At 41.7% G+C, this 16,742-nt stretch overlaps 1 protein-coding gene across 4 annotated transcripts in view; it reads left to right on the top strand.

Moving 5' to 3' along the window:
* The window catches only part of SMURF1 (SMAD specific E3 ubiquitin protein ligase 1), a 50,569-nt gene that overhangs the window by 22,904 nt on the left and 10,923 nt on the right, over positions 1-16,742 (top strand). For 2 of the 4 annotated variants that reach the window (XM_083585685.1, XM_083585686.1), the window contains exons 2-12: positions 2,926-2,964; positions 3,810-3,918; positions 5,009-5,142; positions 5,268-5,333; positions 7,042-7,117; positions 7,752-7,996; positions 9,949-10,033; positions 10,308-10,454; positions 12,042-12,243; positions 12,616-12,719; positions 15,188-15,302. In XM_083585685.1, the coding sequence (XP_083441811.1) occupies positions 2,926-2,964; positions 3,810-3,918; positions 5,009-5,142; positions 5,268-5,333; positions 7,042-7,117; positions 7,752-7,996; positions 9,949-10,033; positions 10,308-10,454; positions 12,042-12,243; positions 12,616-12,719; positions 15,188-15,302 (1,322 nt within the window). The remainder of the gene's footprint in view (positions 1-2,925; positions 2,965-3,809; positions 3,919-5,008; positions 5,143-5,267; positions 5,334-7,041; positions 7,118-7,751; positions 7,997-9,948; positions 10,034-10,307; positions 10,455-12,041; positions 12,244-12,615; positions 12,720-15,187; positions 15,303-16,742) is intronic. The other 2 variants (XM_083585688.1, XM_083585687.1) reach the window with 1 other exon arrangement.

The following is a 16,742-nucleotide window of genomic DNA, read 5'->3' as shown; positions in this document are numbered from 1 at the left end:
TAACTTGGCTTCTCACAGTGAGGGAACCGCCAGAAGGCCCTTGGCACTGGACCTTTGAAAAGCATATGAAAACTGTAGAAATAAATATTACAATGTCATTTTGCTCAATGTACTCCGGAATTCTGGAATCCATATTGCATGTAACAGTATTCAAGGATACTTGTTTTAGAACTCTTGTGCAGTGTGTTCTGAATTCGTTTCTTTTTATGTATCTTGCATTGCTTCTCGGACACTTAACTCAGTAGTCTATGCTAGGATTACGGTACTTGTTTAGTACTAGTAGAATGGCTGTGCCTGTGTACTACACAGAAAGTACTCTTAAGTCTTCAGCTTGCTGACATAGAGGTTACATTTCCAGCAGCAGCTGTTGAGGTTGTGGAAATCTAATTAAATCAGTCAAGCAGAAACAGTGGAAATATGAATATTAAGATATGTCAGCATACGGAGGGAAAATAATAGCATTATAAGAGAAGTTTCTTTCAGTGTATATATATATAGGGAGCCTCTGAATGAATGCAGTCCTAGGGCAACTTTACATGTGATTAACATGTTCTGATCTAAAAGGAGAGGTGTTGTGCCATGCTAAAAACCAATTTACACTTTTGGGGAAAGCTTATCATGTGACTCTTCTGGAACAGTTCTGAAAGCATGTCCCCCGTGTTAAATTCATTGTTTGTTGAAACTAGGTAAACCTTCCTGACATTCTAGCTTTGTATGGGCAGAATGTCTTCCACCTGGGGTCATAGATTTAAAGAGTTGGAAGTAAGCCCAACTCCCTGCAATGTAGGTATCTCAAATAGATCATACATGACAGACGACCATCCAACCTCTGCTTAAAAACTTCCAAGGAAGGAGAATCCACCACCTCTCGTGAGAGTCTGTTCCACTGTTGAACAGCTCTTACTGTCAGAAAGTTCTTACTGAGGTTTATTCAGAATCTCATTTCTTGTAACTTGGACACATTGGTTTGGATCCCAGCCTCTGGAGCAGAGGAAAACAAACCTGCTCCATCCTCCATATGACAACCTTTAGATATTTGAAGATGGCTGTCCTATCTCCTCTCAGCCTCTCTACCAGGCCAAACATACCCAATTCCCTCAACAGTTCTTCATAAGGCTTGGTTTTCAGATCTTTGATTGTCTTGGCCGCCCTTCCGTGCATACGTTCCCAACTTGTCAATATCCTTTTTAAATGGTGGTGCCCAGAACTTGATACGGTACTCCAGGTGTGGTCTGACCAAAGCGGAATAGAGTGGTATTATGACTTCCCTTGATCACTAGACTTCTGTTGATGCAGCCTAGAATAACATTAGCTGCTTTTTTTTTGCTGCTGCTGCATCAAATGATTCACTTTTCACATGCACTACTAACAAGAATAGTGTCCCTCATCTTAGATTTGTGGAACTGGTTCTTCCTGCCTAAGCGTAGAACCTTACATTTAATAATAATAATAATAATAATAATAATAATAATAATAATAATATTCTTAATACCCTGCCCTCCCCGGCTGAAACCAGGTTCAGGGTGACTAACACCAAATATATAATACATTAAAAACACAAAATCAAACAATTAGTTTTAAATACAATTCAAATCACATTTAAAATCAAAATAAAATTAAGTGGGAGCCCACAAATCATAACCGTAGGGGTAAGGAATTAAAAGTTCACCAGGCCCAGCAACTCTTTCTGGTCCCATATGGGCCGATAGAAAGAACCAAGGAGACCACTTACTACCAGGGTCCCATAGAAAGAAGGGGGTCAGACTGGGCCCAGACCAAAGGCCTGGCAGAACAGCTCCGTCTTGCAGGCCCTGCGGAAAAATGTCAAACCCCACATTGGCTTCCCCTCCCTGTGTAGTGGACAGTGCTGGACTAGGAGCTGGGAGACCCGGGTTCAAATCACCACTCGGCCATGAAGCCCTCTGGGTGACACTGGGTCAGTTGCGCTCTCTCAGCCTAACCTACTTCACAGAGTTGTGAGGATAAAATGTAGAGATGGAGAAGTGGGTACACCACCTTGCTTTTTTCGGAGAAAAGGTGTGCTATAAATGTGATAGTAAAATAGTAGTGGTAATGCTACTGCTAATGAATTTGCAGTAATCACATTGTGTTCCTGGTGAAAGCAGCAGATGTTGAGCTTTCTGTATGCTGGACTTAGTGCAGCTTAAAGCCAAATCTTTGGTGTGTGCTTCTTTTACTTGTAAGAAATATCCCTCCCAAAGTGCACCTGTGCTCAGGAAGAAAATAGTCAGCACCAAATCTTAAGGAAGGTCCTTTCATCAGTTTCCTTTTAAGTGGCATTGTAATGTGTCTGTATACATTATTTATTGCCTTTGTTGACAAACACCTCATCATAATGAGAAATCATGAAGACGCCGATAAAGCTGTCTTTAAAAGATATCAACCCAATTTCCTAGAGTTGGATGGTGGGGCACAGATTCCTCATGTCCCAGAAGTGGCCAACTGAGAAAAATAACCCTAACACAAAAGACAAGCTATCCTGGTATCTTCATAGTAATAAATTAGATAAGGTTTGGGGGAATGGGGACCCAAGCTATGTATTGTGAGAGTCCATGAAAAATAATCTTCATGTTTGATCCTGCTAGTTGCTAATCACATTGTATATGTTCCTCAGTTGTACACTACAGTGGTACCTCAGGTTAAGAACTTCATTCGTTCTGGAGGTCTGTTCTTAACCTGAGGTACCACTTTAGCTAATTGGGCCTCCCGCTGCCGCCACGCGATTTCTGTTCTCATCCTGAAGCAAAGTTTTTAACCCGAGGTACTATTTCTGGGTTAGCAAAGTCTGTAACCTGAAGCATCTGTAACCTGAGGGGTACCATTGTATACACTTTCCCCCTTCTTAAGTGGTTTGTAGTAAGATGTGGGTAGAATTTGATAAGTCTTCCTCTTCTTTTTTTGTAGTGCTTTGTGCCAAGAACCTTGCAAAAAAAGATTTCTTCAGTAAGTAGTTCTTATACAATTTTCCATTTTTTTGTATGCACCTTAAGCTATTGATGATAGGCCCTTTTTTTACTCTTTGGATGTCATTTAAAGATAGTTTCTCAGGAGCCAGAGCCATAACTGTCTGAAAGTTATTTTGTACAGACTATGTAGCAGTGTGCTATGTGCTGCCCCATCTCTAGTGAGCTAGTTTCCTAAAATTGGATGTTGACCCCGACAACCATGGACAAATAATTTAATTTCCGTCCACTCTTCCCTTCTTATTCCTCTAACTCAGGAATGGCAGTGTAAGGCCTGGTAAATATCTGCTCTTGTGACATGGCAGTATTAAGTCACAGTGAATTAACATGAGAATTGGCTTGCTGTTTCAAATGAACATGGTCAAACAGCCTCTTTCCTTGAAGGAGCTTGGTGTGACAGATGGAAACTCATACAATGAGGACTTGGGAATGTTGCCTTAGCTGTAACAATCCCTCACATTTCATGGAGCAGAGATGGGGAGTTTAACAGCCCTCCATCTTCTATCAGTCCCAGCCAGAATAGTCAATGATCAGAAATGATGAGAGTTGTAGTCCACAGACTCTGTGCTCTTGTCCCGAAATTTCAGTTTACTAATGAAGTGCTATTCTATGGAACTGTTTACACATCATGCTTTGGGGGGATTCTTTCCCCCTACTTCCAAGTGGACAAAATCTTTTGCGGGGGAAACCTTATGTTCTAAACACTGCTGCCAGTGCCTATAGTTTCATTCCCCCACCACCCAGTGAAAGCAGTCTAGCTGTTGGGTAGCATTGTTCCTCCTGAATGGGTCTTCATGGTGATTTTTTTCTTTCGATTCTTTCCAGGGCTTCCTGACCCATTTGCAAAGGTGGTGGTGGACGGTTCTGGTCAGTGCCACTCAACTGACACTGTGAAGAACACGCTAGATCCCAAGTGGAACCAACACTATGATCTGTGAGTTATCTGTTCTGTGAAGGGTAAATCACAGAATGGGTGTCCAATCTGGAAAAAAAGAGAGACCATCTTATGTCCAGCCTTATGTTCATCTGTTTATTAATTTTGAAATTTTATATTTCACCTTTCTGCCTTATGGCTGGGCTTCAAGGTAATTTTCTTTGTCGTCAGCCATCTTGTCATAAACAAGAGGTTTCTGAAATAGCAAGTAAGAAGGCAGTGGTGGCTGAAACAGGTATGGTGCTCCAACTGCTGCTCTTACAAGGTTCTGCAGTGACTGCATGAGAAAGTATCCCCTCCCACATAAGATTTTGTTCCTGGTGCTGGAGCACTTCCTCTTGGGAACCGGCAGGATATAGTCTGTATGACTCCTGGCTTTTCCTAGCAGCTGTTGCAGGGGAAGAGTGCATGTCTGCTCCCCAGGAATGAGTGCTATGGAGTCATGGCTCTGTTGATAACTTGCAAGTCTTCACTCTCCCAGGCATGCATTGAAATCTAAATACTCCAGCCAGGGCCCAAAGGACTGTTTTAAGTGTGCCTAAGGGCTTGCACATGCCTGGTGGATTTTTGTTTTGTTTTTGTTTTTACTCTTCTTGAAGGAAAAGAGCCATATGTCATTTTGGAATATATTATTGAAAGTCCCTTCTGTTTCAGAAACGGCTTGCCATAAGGGTTTTTTACTTTTATTTTTAGAAACCCGATTGCTCTTGGGTGCACAGAGTGAGTGACTCTTTGGAGCCTATCTATATACTGATAGCTTCACTTGTCCTGTCTAGTAAGATTAAACCCACAGTGTATTGATGGAGTCACTCTGCCTCCCTCCTTGAATTCCGTCTCCATACCCTAATGAGCTCGGCGCTCCCCAGTTTGTAATAAGGTTGTCTGTAATTAACAAGAGCTGCTGCATTATCACTTTAGCACACTGTGTAAAATTATAGCCATCTAATGAATAATTACGTTTCTATATTTGATAAAGTTGTGACGTGACCAATGAATTATTAAAATGAGCTCGGTTTTCATGGACATAAATGCTATGCCATAGCAAAGAATAAACCTCAACCAAGTATCTTTCTCAAACTGATTATCCTAGATATGTTGGGAAATCGGATTCTATCACCATCAGTGTCTGGAACCACAAGAAAATACACAAAAAGCAGGGAGCTGGCTTCCTGGGGTGTGTTCGACTCCTTTCCAATGCCATCAGTAGGCTAAAAGATACTGGATGTAAGCATGTAATACTTACTCAGTGTTTGCTGTGATTGACAGTGACTTGTGTCTGAGTACTGAATGTCGATTGCCAGCTGAGTACACTCTTGGGTCAAGTTTTTTTTCCAATTGTTCATTTGCAGACCAGCGTTTGGATCTATGCAAACTAAACCCCACAGATACCGATGCAGTACGAGGCCAGATAGTGGGTAAGAGGAAAACATTCCTGTCTGCATAGATAACAAAAATAGTATCTCTTCCTTCAGAGCCTTGGATATAGAGAGGTTCTCAAGTTCAAAAGTACTTTATGTGATGCTCTCTTCAGGATTGGCAGCTTCACCCAGTTCTAACTGTGTCTGCCTGGTGCTGATTGGGGTTAGCAGCTTGGCATGTGCAAAACCTAAGAGTTGCTGGTTTCTAGGTTCTGAGCAAGCTTCAAGGTGTAGGTGTTACTCTAAGCTCAAGTGCTAGGGACTTTAAAAGTGTCTTCCCCACAGAACCTTCCCATCTTAAGATCTTTTTGTTGGAATGTCTCCTTTGTTGGAGACTCAAACCTAATCAAATATATGGAGAGTGCACTTGCTCATGAATTCACTCCCATAGGAGACTTGCATAGCCCATTCACTTGCAGTTTTTAGAAAACAAAACTTTTAAAGTCACCTTGGGGCTTTTTAACATATGAAATGTTGTAGCATTGTGAGGATGTTCAGCGGCAGCTATAAAGCAGTAGACTTTATAATTGATAGTCTACTGCAGGCTTCTTCAACCTCGGCCCTCCAGATATTTTGAGACTACAATTCCCATCATCCCTGACCACTGGTCCTGCTAGCTAGGGATCATGGGAGTTGTAGGCCAAAAACATCTGGAGGGCCAAGGTTGAGGAAGCCTGCAGTAGACTATCAATTATTCCAGGGTGAGTAGCTTGTCAGATCTCTCACTCCAGCTGCTCTGAGACAGGAAACTCCTTTCAGTGAGAAGCATGTAAATTTTGGGAGGCAGTGATTGGCAATTGGCTTTGCCACTGGGTGGGATTTGTTTTGTCCAATGTTAGTATGGTGTTTAACTTGCAAGTGAAGTTGCTGCATTCTGACTTGGATTGCATGCTCAGCATTCTGTAGGCTGTTGCTCTGTCTTGCTGTCTGGAAAGCATGTTTGGAAAACCATGGATGTGAGAAACTGTCTTTTTTTGAAAGAAGAAATGCATAACAGGCAAAAAAAAGATGCTCCATTTTAGAATGCCGCCTAGTGGCAAATGTTCTGCTTTCCAACAGTTTTGAGAGGCAAATATCTGTTTATGCAGAATCCTTCACATTTTTATCCAAAATAGAGTATTTCTTATTAGAAAAATATCAAAGCCTAGGTTATGTGTTATTTTTAATTTGTAGAAGTAGAAATAATTATTTGCACATTTAGCACATTTTGAATAGCAGAATTAGAGCACAATCCTATGTATGTATACTCAGGAGTAAACCACAATGAATTCAGTGAGACTTAGTCTCATTTAAGGATTGTAGCCTTAAACGGCTGTTTTCTTAAGGAGTGTCATATTATGATTTATGAATGACATTGTATCATCACAATATAAAAGTATAAGGCAATAGCCAACTAAGTCATACCCTGGGTGGACTCACTGAAGTCAACTGACGTAATTTAAGTCTACTGATTTCAGTGGGTTTGCTCTGAGTCTGTGTATTATCCATAATAACTCTAAAAACACCAATCAAAATATCTGGGGTGTTTACTGTTGTAAGGAGGGGTGAAATCTTGAATATGCACGTGGGTTATTAAAAGGTGTAGGAATGCTTGCCAAATTGAATGAAGCCTCTCCACTGTGTTCCTTGCATTTTAACGGGGGTTGAATAGGTTTTTGCATCTATGGATTTTAATCATGGCTTTCATTTCTTTTTCTCATTCCAGTCAGCTTACAGACACGGGACAGGATAGGCACAGGAGGGTCTGTTGTAGATTGCAGGGGGCTGCTGGAGAATGAAGGGTAGGTATTTCATTTCCCAGTGGAATCCACTGGATCTCCTGATTCATAGTCATCTTACTCAGTTAAATGAATGAATAAGATCTGTATTTTTGTTCTGGAGCATGTTAATTGTTAAGTAAACTTTTTTTAAAAAATGGAAGGAGTCAAAATCTCATTGATTTTGTTAGCTAGGAGTTCATTCTTAAGGTCTGCAAGTGAAACACAAAATGGGGACTAGCCATCGTGCCAACCTAATCAACCTTGGTCAACTGTAAAAAGCAGGGAAGTTTCACTCTGGAAGGGCTGCATCTTTGCCTTCATCCTGGTATAACTCATCCTGCTCTGCTCACAAGTGACTGTCTCCCCTTGTCACAATATTGAATCCAGAACAGAGGTTTCATGGCTGACTCCTGACAGAAGAGTATTGTGGCACAGAAAGCTGGAAGACAAGTGTAGGAACTTTCTCCAGCCCCTTGTTAGAGGAGATCTGCTTAGTGCCTTCAAGACAGTCTTACCTTGACATAAGCCTTCTGAGACTGTCTTTTTCAGTGATGATCTATGCTTGAAGTCCAGTTATTTCCCTGAATGAAATTCCCCTAACATTCTCTTAGGCTTGTGTGAAATTTTCTAACTTTATGAGCCTCCCTTATTTCAGAACGGTTTACGAAGACTCAGGACCTGGAAGGCCACTGAGCTGTTACATGGAGGAGCCAGCGCCATACACAGACAGCACTGGAGCTGCTGGAGGAGGGAATTGTAGATTTGTGGAATCCCCCAGTCAGGACCAGACACTCCAGGTGCAGCGTTTACGGACTCCTGATGTGAGAGGCCATGTACAAACCCCCCAAAATAGGCCACATGGTCATCAGTCCCCATCGCCTGACCTGCCTGAAGGCTATGGTAAGAGGAGCAATCTCTGATACGTGTCCTAAGAAATTCTATTTGCGTGCATTTGCATGCTCTTCAGGCCAGAGGAGACATTTTCATCCAGTGCAGGAAAGCAAAGTTAAGATTGGGTTTTCAGAAAACTCATCTGGTCTGCAGAGAGGGTAGCTCTGAAATGTTGTTGACTGCATTTAAATCTTTGGTATGCAGTGGAGAGTTCAAGTGGTTGTGGGGTTGGGGTGTTCAGTATCTGTAGAGCTCCGTCTCCTAGTCCTTTCCCCCCTATCTAATTTCCCTTCTTGCCCTTAGTCTGCATAACTTATTTGCAGCAAGGAGTTTCTGCGCAACACTTTGGATCTCATCTGCTGCCATTATATTCCAAATTAAGTCATTTGAGGGAACATAGATTTCTTGCACAATTCTACCTTGATTGTGCAATGTAACTGACCCCCACCCTCCAACACAAGTACATATACACACAGTAAAGGAAGTTAGAGAAAGTAGGGTCTGGTGAACTCTTAACCATCACTCTTTATTTTTGTACCTCTTTCATTCCGTGTGAAACTGGGACACTTGTCCAAGTGACACAGTTTAGCTTAAATACATTACAATATTATGTCTAGAGAAAACTCTTGTTCTAGGTTACTAAAGTGCAAACAGCTTTTAATTGACCAGCTTGGGCAGCTGTATTATTAGCAATATATCTTGCCTGCTTCAAGCATCTGTGGGCAACCTGCCATGTGGTTGCCCAAGTAGCAAAGGCCGAAGCAGTTTTACACTGGACAAGTGCAGAAGGTCCCAAGGGCATAGCAACCTGAACTCCTGCCTGTCTCCTGTGCAGTGCTGCTTTCTGCTCCCCAGCTTAGCCAGCCAGACCAAGGGGTGCAGGGAGTATATATTGCTGAAGTGGCACAGCCTCATGCCTCCCCATGCCTGCCCAAGGTTTAAAACCACCCTGTCAACTATATTCAGTTTTTTTCTTGGAACTCCCCTGGTCTGTCTTGCTAGTTGTAAGTTTCCCTTTTAAGCACATTTTCTGATTTCTTCATGAAGGTGTGGTTTGTTTTCCTTGGTTTTTCTTTTTGAGGTGGCAGGGTGAGTGAGTGGGTTTCATTATATACTGGTCTGTAGTCAACAGGTATTATGACAGCACCGTTGGTGTTATATTCTGTCATTTACTGCCTGCTGGCAAGTATATATATATTTGGATCAGGGGGCTGGGATAACTAGCGGGAAGCAGAAAGGGAGTGTGGATGCTTTGCATGTTCCAAGACAAATGAAATCATTTTAGTAGATGCGCAGTTTTCCCCCAGCCTGGTGCTCCCCAGTTGTTGCTCCATTGGCCATACTGGCTGGGGTTGCTGGGAGTTGTAGTCCAGCAACATTTGGAGGGCACCAGGTTGTACAAAGCTGATGTAGCAGTTGCTCCCCAGAGTGTCAGATGCTTACACAGGGCATGCACACATTCACTGGTAACTATTAGCTGTCTTCCAAAGGTTCATGTCTCTTCACCCCCTTCCTGTCGCCTAGTAGATCTGTGTGAAAAAGCAAATGGCCTTGCAGAATGGAGATGGTTCCTTGAGAACCTTCTACAAAGGGAGCTGTGCATAGGGAGCCACAACATCCCATGTTCATAGTAATTGTTCATCTTAAAGCCTATGGAAATAATCGCGAACAAAGAAGTGTCTTTCTGGATCGATATGGGAGGGTATAGGTGAGGTGAACTGGAATTGGGTGGGTGACAAAAATGGTAAGCTCTTTTTGTGAACATGTAAGCTGTGTCAAGTATCTGATGCAGTTCTTGGTATTGCTGTTTCTTTTTACTCATAACTAGGGCAAATAGTACATTTTAAGTAATGCTATATACAGCTGCTTTTAAGCATTAGCTGAGCTTTCGCAGATACTTTGTTGATGCGCAGTTTTTCCTTTGGACTGCTCACTGTAGCATCTTTTCCCTATCTTTGTAGAACAAAGGACAACAGTACAGGGACAAGTTTACTTTTTACATACACAAACTGGTGTTAGCACATGGCACGACCCCAGGATACCAAGGTATGTATGGCAGTCTTGAGTTCATCTGGGTTTGGGCAGGTAGCTGTACCTGTGTTTGAAAAAAAAATACACTTCAGATAGTTCCTTATAAAGCCTCATACTTAGGGGGAAAATGCTCTTTCTATAAATGTTTGTTAGGGTTTGTTAACCAAAAATTGCTGCCCTTTATCGTCTCCCCCCCCCAGCACCTCAGAGTTCCTCATGTTTTTTCTAAGATAAATGTTAGTGTTAAGCTTAAATATGTATGTTTTAATTGTTCTTTTGCTTTTCATAGAGACCTTAACAGTGTGAATTGTGATGAACTTGGACCTCTACCACCAGGTTGGGAAGTTAGAAGTACAGTGTCGGGAAGAATATATTTTGTAGATCATAATAACAGAACCACACAATTCACAGACCCAAGACTGCATCACATCATGAAGTAAGAAACCAATGTGTTGCCATGTGCTTCTGTGGTTCAGAATCATAACAGCTGACTCAGCAGCACAAGCGGAGCAAGTGCAGTGGGGCTGCATGGGCAAAGAAAATGTCAGTACTAAAATAATTTGTTTTTCCCCAGAGAGGGATGTTGCAAGCTGATTCCTTCCAGCAAGGCCAAATGCTTGATGAATGTAGAGTAGAATCCAAAGAACAACGCAACATGCAAATGAGTTTTCACTGTGCCCCTCCCTCACTGCACTACATTCCAATTTACTTTTGAAACTGAGAAGGCTTTGATATGTGCTGATATGTAATAACGTAGCCGCCTGCTGCCTGCTCTTGACTAGCAGTGGCTGTTTGGGTCTCTTTCCCATCCTGTTTAATTTGAAGGTGCCAGGCTTTGCTAGCCAACCCCGCCCAGGCCTTTGTTTCATAAAATTTATATACTGCTCAATTGTAAAAAAACAGCAACCCTTCAAACCTTATATATCCCTTTGCCAGTGAGGTGCCCCCGCTTCTATTAAACAGTTCTCCTGGGCCACCTTCCACCCATGCTTATTGCTTGCTCGCTCACCTGCCTGCCAGATGTGCCTCAAATTGGATCGGTGTGGCTGCCTGTTGGTGGTCACGTGAACGGCTACATGACAACAGCCTTACATGCACACAAACACACCCTTACCTGTATCTTCCTATGTACATAAAAAAGTGCTCTGCAACTGAACTCGTATCGGTGGGTGGGGGGCTCATTTGATCTACATTATGAACACCTATGATGAAGGGAAAGTTTGTTTAATGCAAAAGCTTGCTTCCATGGTCTCAAACATATATTGGTCTGATGAAAGCCATTGCTTCATTTTCATTTTCGTTTTTGATTTCTGAATAGCTGAGCTGAAGTTTCATTTAACCGCCTGCTTCTGTGTTCCAAAGTGGACACAGGAGTATTTGTGCTTTTGAAATAAGTACAAAACTGCATGTCACATAATGAAGTAAGATTTGTTGAGTTTGTTGGCTCCAGTTGTTCATCGTGTTACATGAGGGTTTTTGTAGTGTAACTATAGCTCTAAAAATGGACCTGGAGAAGCAGTTCCACTACTACAAGTAAAGAAGTACGAATGCTAGTATTATGGATGTATAAAAATATTTGATGCATGTTGCTATTGTCTTGAAAGCCAATATATGGTAGCATAAATGAGTTAAAGCTACCACAGGAGACACTGTTTTATTTGCTGCAACAGACTATACCTTTGTGTAATCAATTTCCTTATTTAGTTCTTTATAAGCTATGAAAAGTTTGTCTAATCTTGTTTCCTGATACTGATTTCTTTTATTTCATAAAATTTATACATCGCTTATTGTAAAAAAAAACCAACAACCTTCAAAATGGTTTACAAAAAGAATAAAACAGTCAGTAAAAAAAGTTAATAAACAAAAATTCAAAGAATTAAAGCCAGCAGTAACTAAAAAGAGATCAAAACAGGCACCAGCGCTCTAGATACTGATGTCAAGAGACTATGTGGCTTCCCACTACAGTGGCAATCCTTCCTTCTTCATTCCCTTTTGAGAGTAATCTTCTCATCTTTCCCTTCAGTCACCAATGCCAACTAAAAGAACCCAACCAGCCTTTGCCAGTGCCGAGTGAGGGATCATTGGAAGACAGCGAGGAGTTGCCTGCCCAGAGATACGAGCGAGACTTGGTGCAGAAGCTAAAGATCCTCAGGCATGAGCTCTCCCTCCAGCAACCCCAAGCTGGCCACTGCCGCATCGAAGTATCGAGGGAAGAAATATTTGAGGTATGTTGATCTGTGTCTAAGATAGTGGGAGGTTTAGCCTTTCCAGTGCATCTAGGTAATGGCTATGGATTTCTGCAGATGCAGCTTATCATAAATGCTGCCCCTGTGAGGCCTAAAGATATAATGAAAGCCATTAGAATGAATCACAAAATGAACCTAATGTCAAATGATGTTAAATTTGAGATAAGAAATCACTGTTCAGCGGCTATAAGGAAGGTTTGCCATTCTCAACACAGCTAAAATTTCCTGAGGGCTATGACTTAAGCAGTGGTGCCAGAAGGGCACCTCTAGATATCCCCTAGATATGTGAAGAGTAGCTGCTGTTGAAAAAGTGTTCATTTCCTGAGAGTATACTTCTGTTTCTTACTACAGGAATCATACCGGCAGATAATGAAGATGAGGCCAAAAGATCTAAAGAAGAGACTGATGGTGAAATTTCGAGGAGAAGAAGGCTTGGATTATGGTGGAGTGGCAAGGTGAAAGACAGGTTCTTAAAATGACATGTACTGGGCAAAGGAAGCCCTTTGCAGACACCTCCAAATATTGCAGATAAAAATTCAAAAGAACATTTTATCAAACCCACGAATGATGGCAACCTTAGCATGTAATGCTACAATTTACCGAGGTTTCGCATTACAAGGGCAAGCCTTTACAAGCCTTGGGCTGGATCCAGCAGCATGGTCCTATTTGCCCCCTTTCCCCAAGCTGGGTAGGGGGCTGTGCACCTTGTCCCCTCAACAGGCTGGAGCAGCAAGTGACCCCTTCTGCCCCTTGCCCTGCTTAAAATAATTTTCGGAAAGATGCCAGAAGTCAAGAGTCCTATGTGTTCCTATAAAAGTATATGCCACAACGTTAGCCTTTAAGGCAGACTTTCTCAATCTCTGGTCCCAGATGTTGAATTACAACTCCTATCATCAGCAGGGGCAGCAGTTAGGGATGAGGGGAGTGGTAGCCCAACAACATCTGGGAACCCCAAGTTGAGAAAGGACAACATAATGTATCTACTTCTCTAAATTGCTATAATAGTTTTTGAAGATGTTTTGCATTCTCTTGGTATCTAACTTGGATATAACCCTCTGGCATCTGAGGGTTGCAGTCAGTGTTCGTTTTACTTAGAGTAGACCCAGTGAAATGGACATAATTAATGTAGGTCCATTAATTTCAATGGGGCTACTGTGAGTATAGCTTGGACACAATCTTTTGCATTGCGCTGCTCCTGGTGACAGGTCTGTGTCTAATCCAGGGATCTGATTGTAATGCTGATTCCTCTCTTGCATCTGAGTTGGGAAGCTCTTCCAAGGGCTGAGTGTGCCAGTGACTAAAATTGCCCTGAGTAAGACTTTTCTTTTGTCTAACTCCAGTGATACATTCTCTGATCTTAAATTCTCTAGACAAAATTCTTGTTGTCTGGAGCGCTTCCCGTTTGACCTCTCCCTTGTCATCACTGGCGTGTTGCAAGAGTTTATCTTGTCTGTGCTTTATATCTGTCTAGACAGCTGCTGAATGCTCTAGCACAGCCTATTCAAATGCCTCCATTTAGCTTCAGGGGGATCCATGTTGTGCAATAAACCCACATAAAGTGTTACCCAGGTAGAAACTCCTAATATATCATCACAGAAATCAGGCAGTCACCAAAGTATTTCCAGAAACTAAGTTCCTGTAGAATTCCCTTTGTTTAGCAGCTTCCTCTTCACCAGTCACATGACCAAAACTATCTGGAGTGTCCTTTTGTATCCTTTTAGTTGTGTTTACAAGAACAAATACGCACCCCTGGATAAAAGTCATATTGAAGAAAATTGTAGATGTGCCTTATTGGGAATAAGATTTTATTTTGTGTGTGGAGAGAGAGAGATACAATGATTTGGTAATGTTTACATTGTTAAGTTTTGATAACTTGCATTTCTGAAAATTACATGTTAAACAGAACTTACATTTGGATTATCTTGGAGGTGTTGTTTTCAAGTTGCTTTGTAGCGGTCGCTGGCTACAGACAATTAAAAAATCTAGAGACAGACACACAAAAGTACAAAAAGATATGCACTACCATTATATTGCTGTCTTCAGCTCTAATCAAGATTATTTTGCTTAATCATATTAGGTAACCATCCTTCTATTGATTTTTAGGAGCTTGCTCTCATCTTGCTGCCAAAACAATATTTTAGAAACGTTAATTTACAGAATAGAAAACAAACTCTTACCTGATTTCCTATATAAACTTATGTGAGGTTTTAGAGTTGGAAGGGATCTCGAGGGTCATGTATTCCAACCCCCCGCAATGCAGGAATCTCAACTAAAGCATCCTTGACAGTCTTACGTCCAAACCGGCACTTGTGGTTTCATTCCAAAACAAATCACTATCATTATCTGGAGCCAAGGTTTGTTCTTGGCTTTCCGGCCATGACTCATTTGGAAAGAAACCATGAGTGCTACTTTGAGCATAACACTGAGCTAGCTGGTCCATGGTTGTTTCCCCACAGACTAGCAGAAGTACACAGCAAGGTCTCTCAAGCTGTCTGCACCAGCATGCAGCTCACGGTCATTATGGTTTAAGCAAACGACACAGCTTGACAGAGCCAGTGAAGCCAGCTTTAAAAGAATGCCTGGTTGTGTCTGATGGTGCATTAATAAAAGAATACTTGGTTATGGAAAGTGACCCAATTTTCTGTCTGCTGTAGTCGCATTGAGTGTTAACCAAAGAGTTCTGTGAAACAAATGAGTGCTTGTACTCTTTTCTTTCCCAGTAGAAGTTGATCAAAGGAACAGGCTTGTCCTAATTTGCCTCCTTACATTGCACCGAGTCTAGATTCTCTCCCACCCCCAACCCTCTTTTTTGTAGAAGTCACAATCTGTATCAAATGAGTAATGGATCCACACGTTACTGGGTGGGGTAAGCTTTAACTTCACCATCCAGCCTCTTCCCTAACATATGTCTCTTGTCTGGCAGGGAGTGGTTGTACCTTCTGTGCCATGAAATGCTGAACCCTTATTATGGACTCTTCCAGTACTCCACGGATAACATTTATATGCTGCAAATAAATCCAGACTCCTCTATCAATCCTGTAAGTATTCTAGAAGCAAAGCAGGTGTGTGTATGCGGCTTAAATACAGGCTAATTCTCTGAAACCCTGGTAGTGGTATAGGGTCCAAACAGCAGCCATTCTTGTTCCATGAGACCAGTGTGGCTTTAGATTCAAACAGCCACTCCCATGCCATGTGGCAAATCACTTTTGTAATGCGGGAGTTTCAGAAGTATTTTGATGTGGCGTCGACTCTCCCATTCAGGAAGGGAGATGAAAATGTTCACCGCTGCGGCATGCCGACTCTTGGGTATATTCAAGTAGCTCGTTGGATCCCAACCAGAAGCCCTTTGCAGATGTTCACTATATATTCACAGAGGGATCCAGCCTCTCACTATCCCTCACACCCTCACCTGCTGTTTGCACTTTCGATTTCATGTTTAGAGCACATGGGTCCAACCTTTGCATGCTGCACCGCTTGGTTTTGTGGAATACAAAATGCACTTTGCTCAGTGTTTAAATAGGAGCCTTTATGCATCAAGTTGAATGTGCAAACAGTAGGGTGGGCTGGCTTGATTCTAATTTCCCAGTGCACATGCAGTTTGAACCACCCTTGCACAGTCCTGAGATTTCCCTTACTTGTGGTATTATGTGAGTCTACCTATCTCTGTTACTTTTTCAGTTAACACCAAATAGACAAGTGAAGGTAAGTGTGCCTATCATAACCGAGGAGAAGCGCCGGTGGCTTGTAATGGACTAATTTTGTAGAACCTCAACTTACCCATTAAAGGAATAATTAAAACTTTGTTCGTTAATTACTTTGTCAGTTCCACACTAAACCCTCATTGCATAGTTTTGCCCCTTAGAAGATCCACTGCATGTTAACAACTTCAAACACACATACCCACACGCGCCTTGCAGAACTGATTACATCTCCATTCTGTCCAAAACCCATATTATTTTTCAACCTCACAAAGTTCAGGGTGGTATTTGGTGCAGATTGGTTGCCCTGGTAAACAGTTGGTTGCCTGGAAAGAATTTGGCAAATTACAACAGTTTTACCCATATTTGATTTCAAACTAAAGGAGGGTAGTTGTAGCTTGAGTATTATTATTATTATTATTATTATTATTATTATTATTATTAATTTAAAATTATTATTATTATTATTCCCTTGTACACCCTAAGGTCCCAGGGTAGGTTGCAACAATTTAAAATACAACATTATGCATTATGAATGCATCATGTGTTAATGGGACTGATAGAAATGACCTCATATATACTCATGACAAACAGCCTGTCTTCCTCTAGCCCAAGCAGCACACGTGTATTGAAAACCTTGGGGTTAGCAAGATTAGCATATGTACAAAAACTTTAAGAAAACCTTCGAAGGGGGATGAGAACGCCCATACAGAGAAGTGAGTCATCTCAGTGGCTGCAGAAGGCTCCATATCTGTTGTCGGGAGAATGGAAAGCTTGGGA

This window comes from Podarcis filfolensis (assembly GCF_964270895.1).
Source record: "Podarcis filfolensis genome assembly, chromosome: 14".
Taxonomy (NCBI): Eukaryota; Metazoa; Chordata; class Lepidosauria; order Squamata; family Lacertidae; genus Podarcis; species Podarcis filfolensis.
The sequence above is the reverse complement of the archived record's forward strand: the minus strand, read 5'-3'. Positions and strand labels throughout refer to the sequence as shown.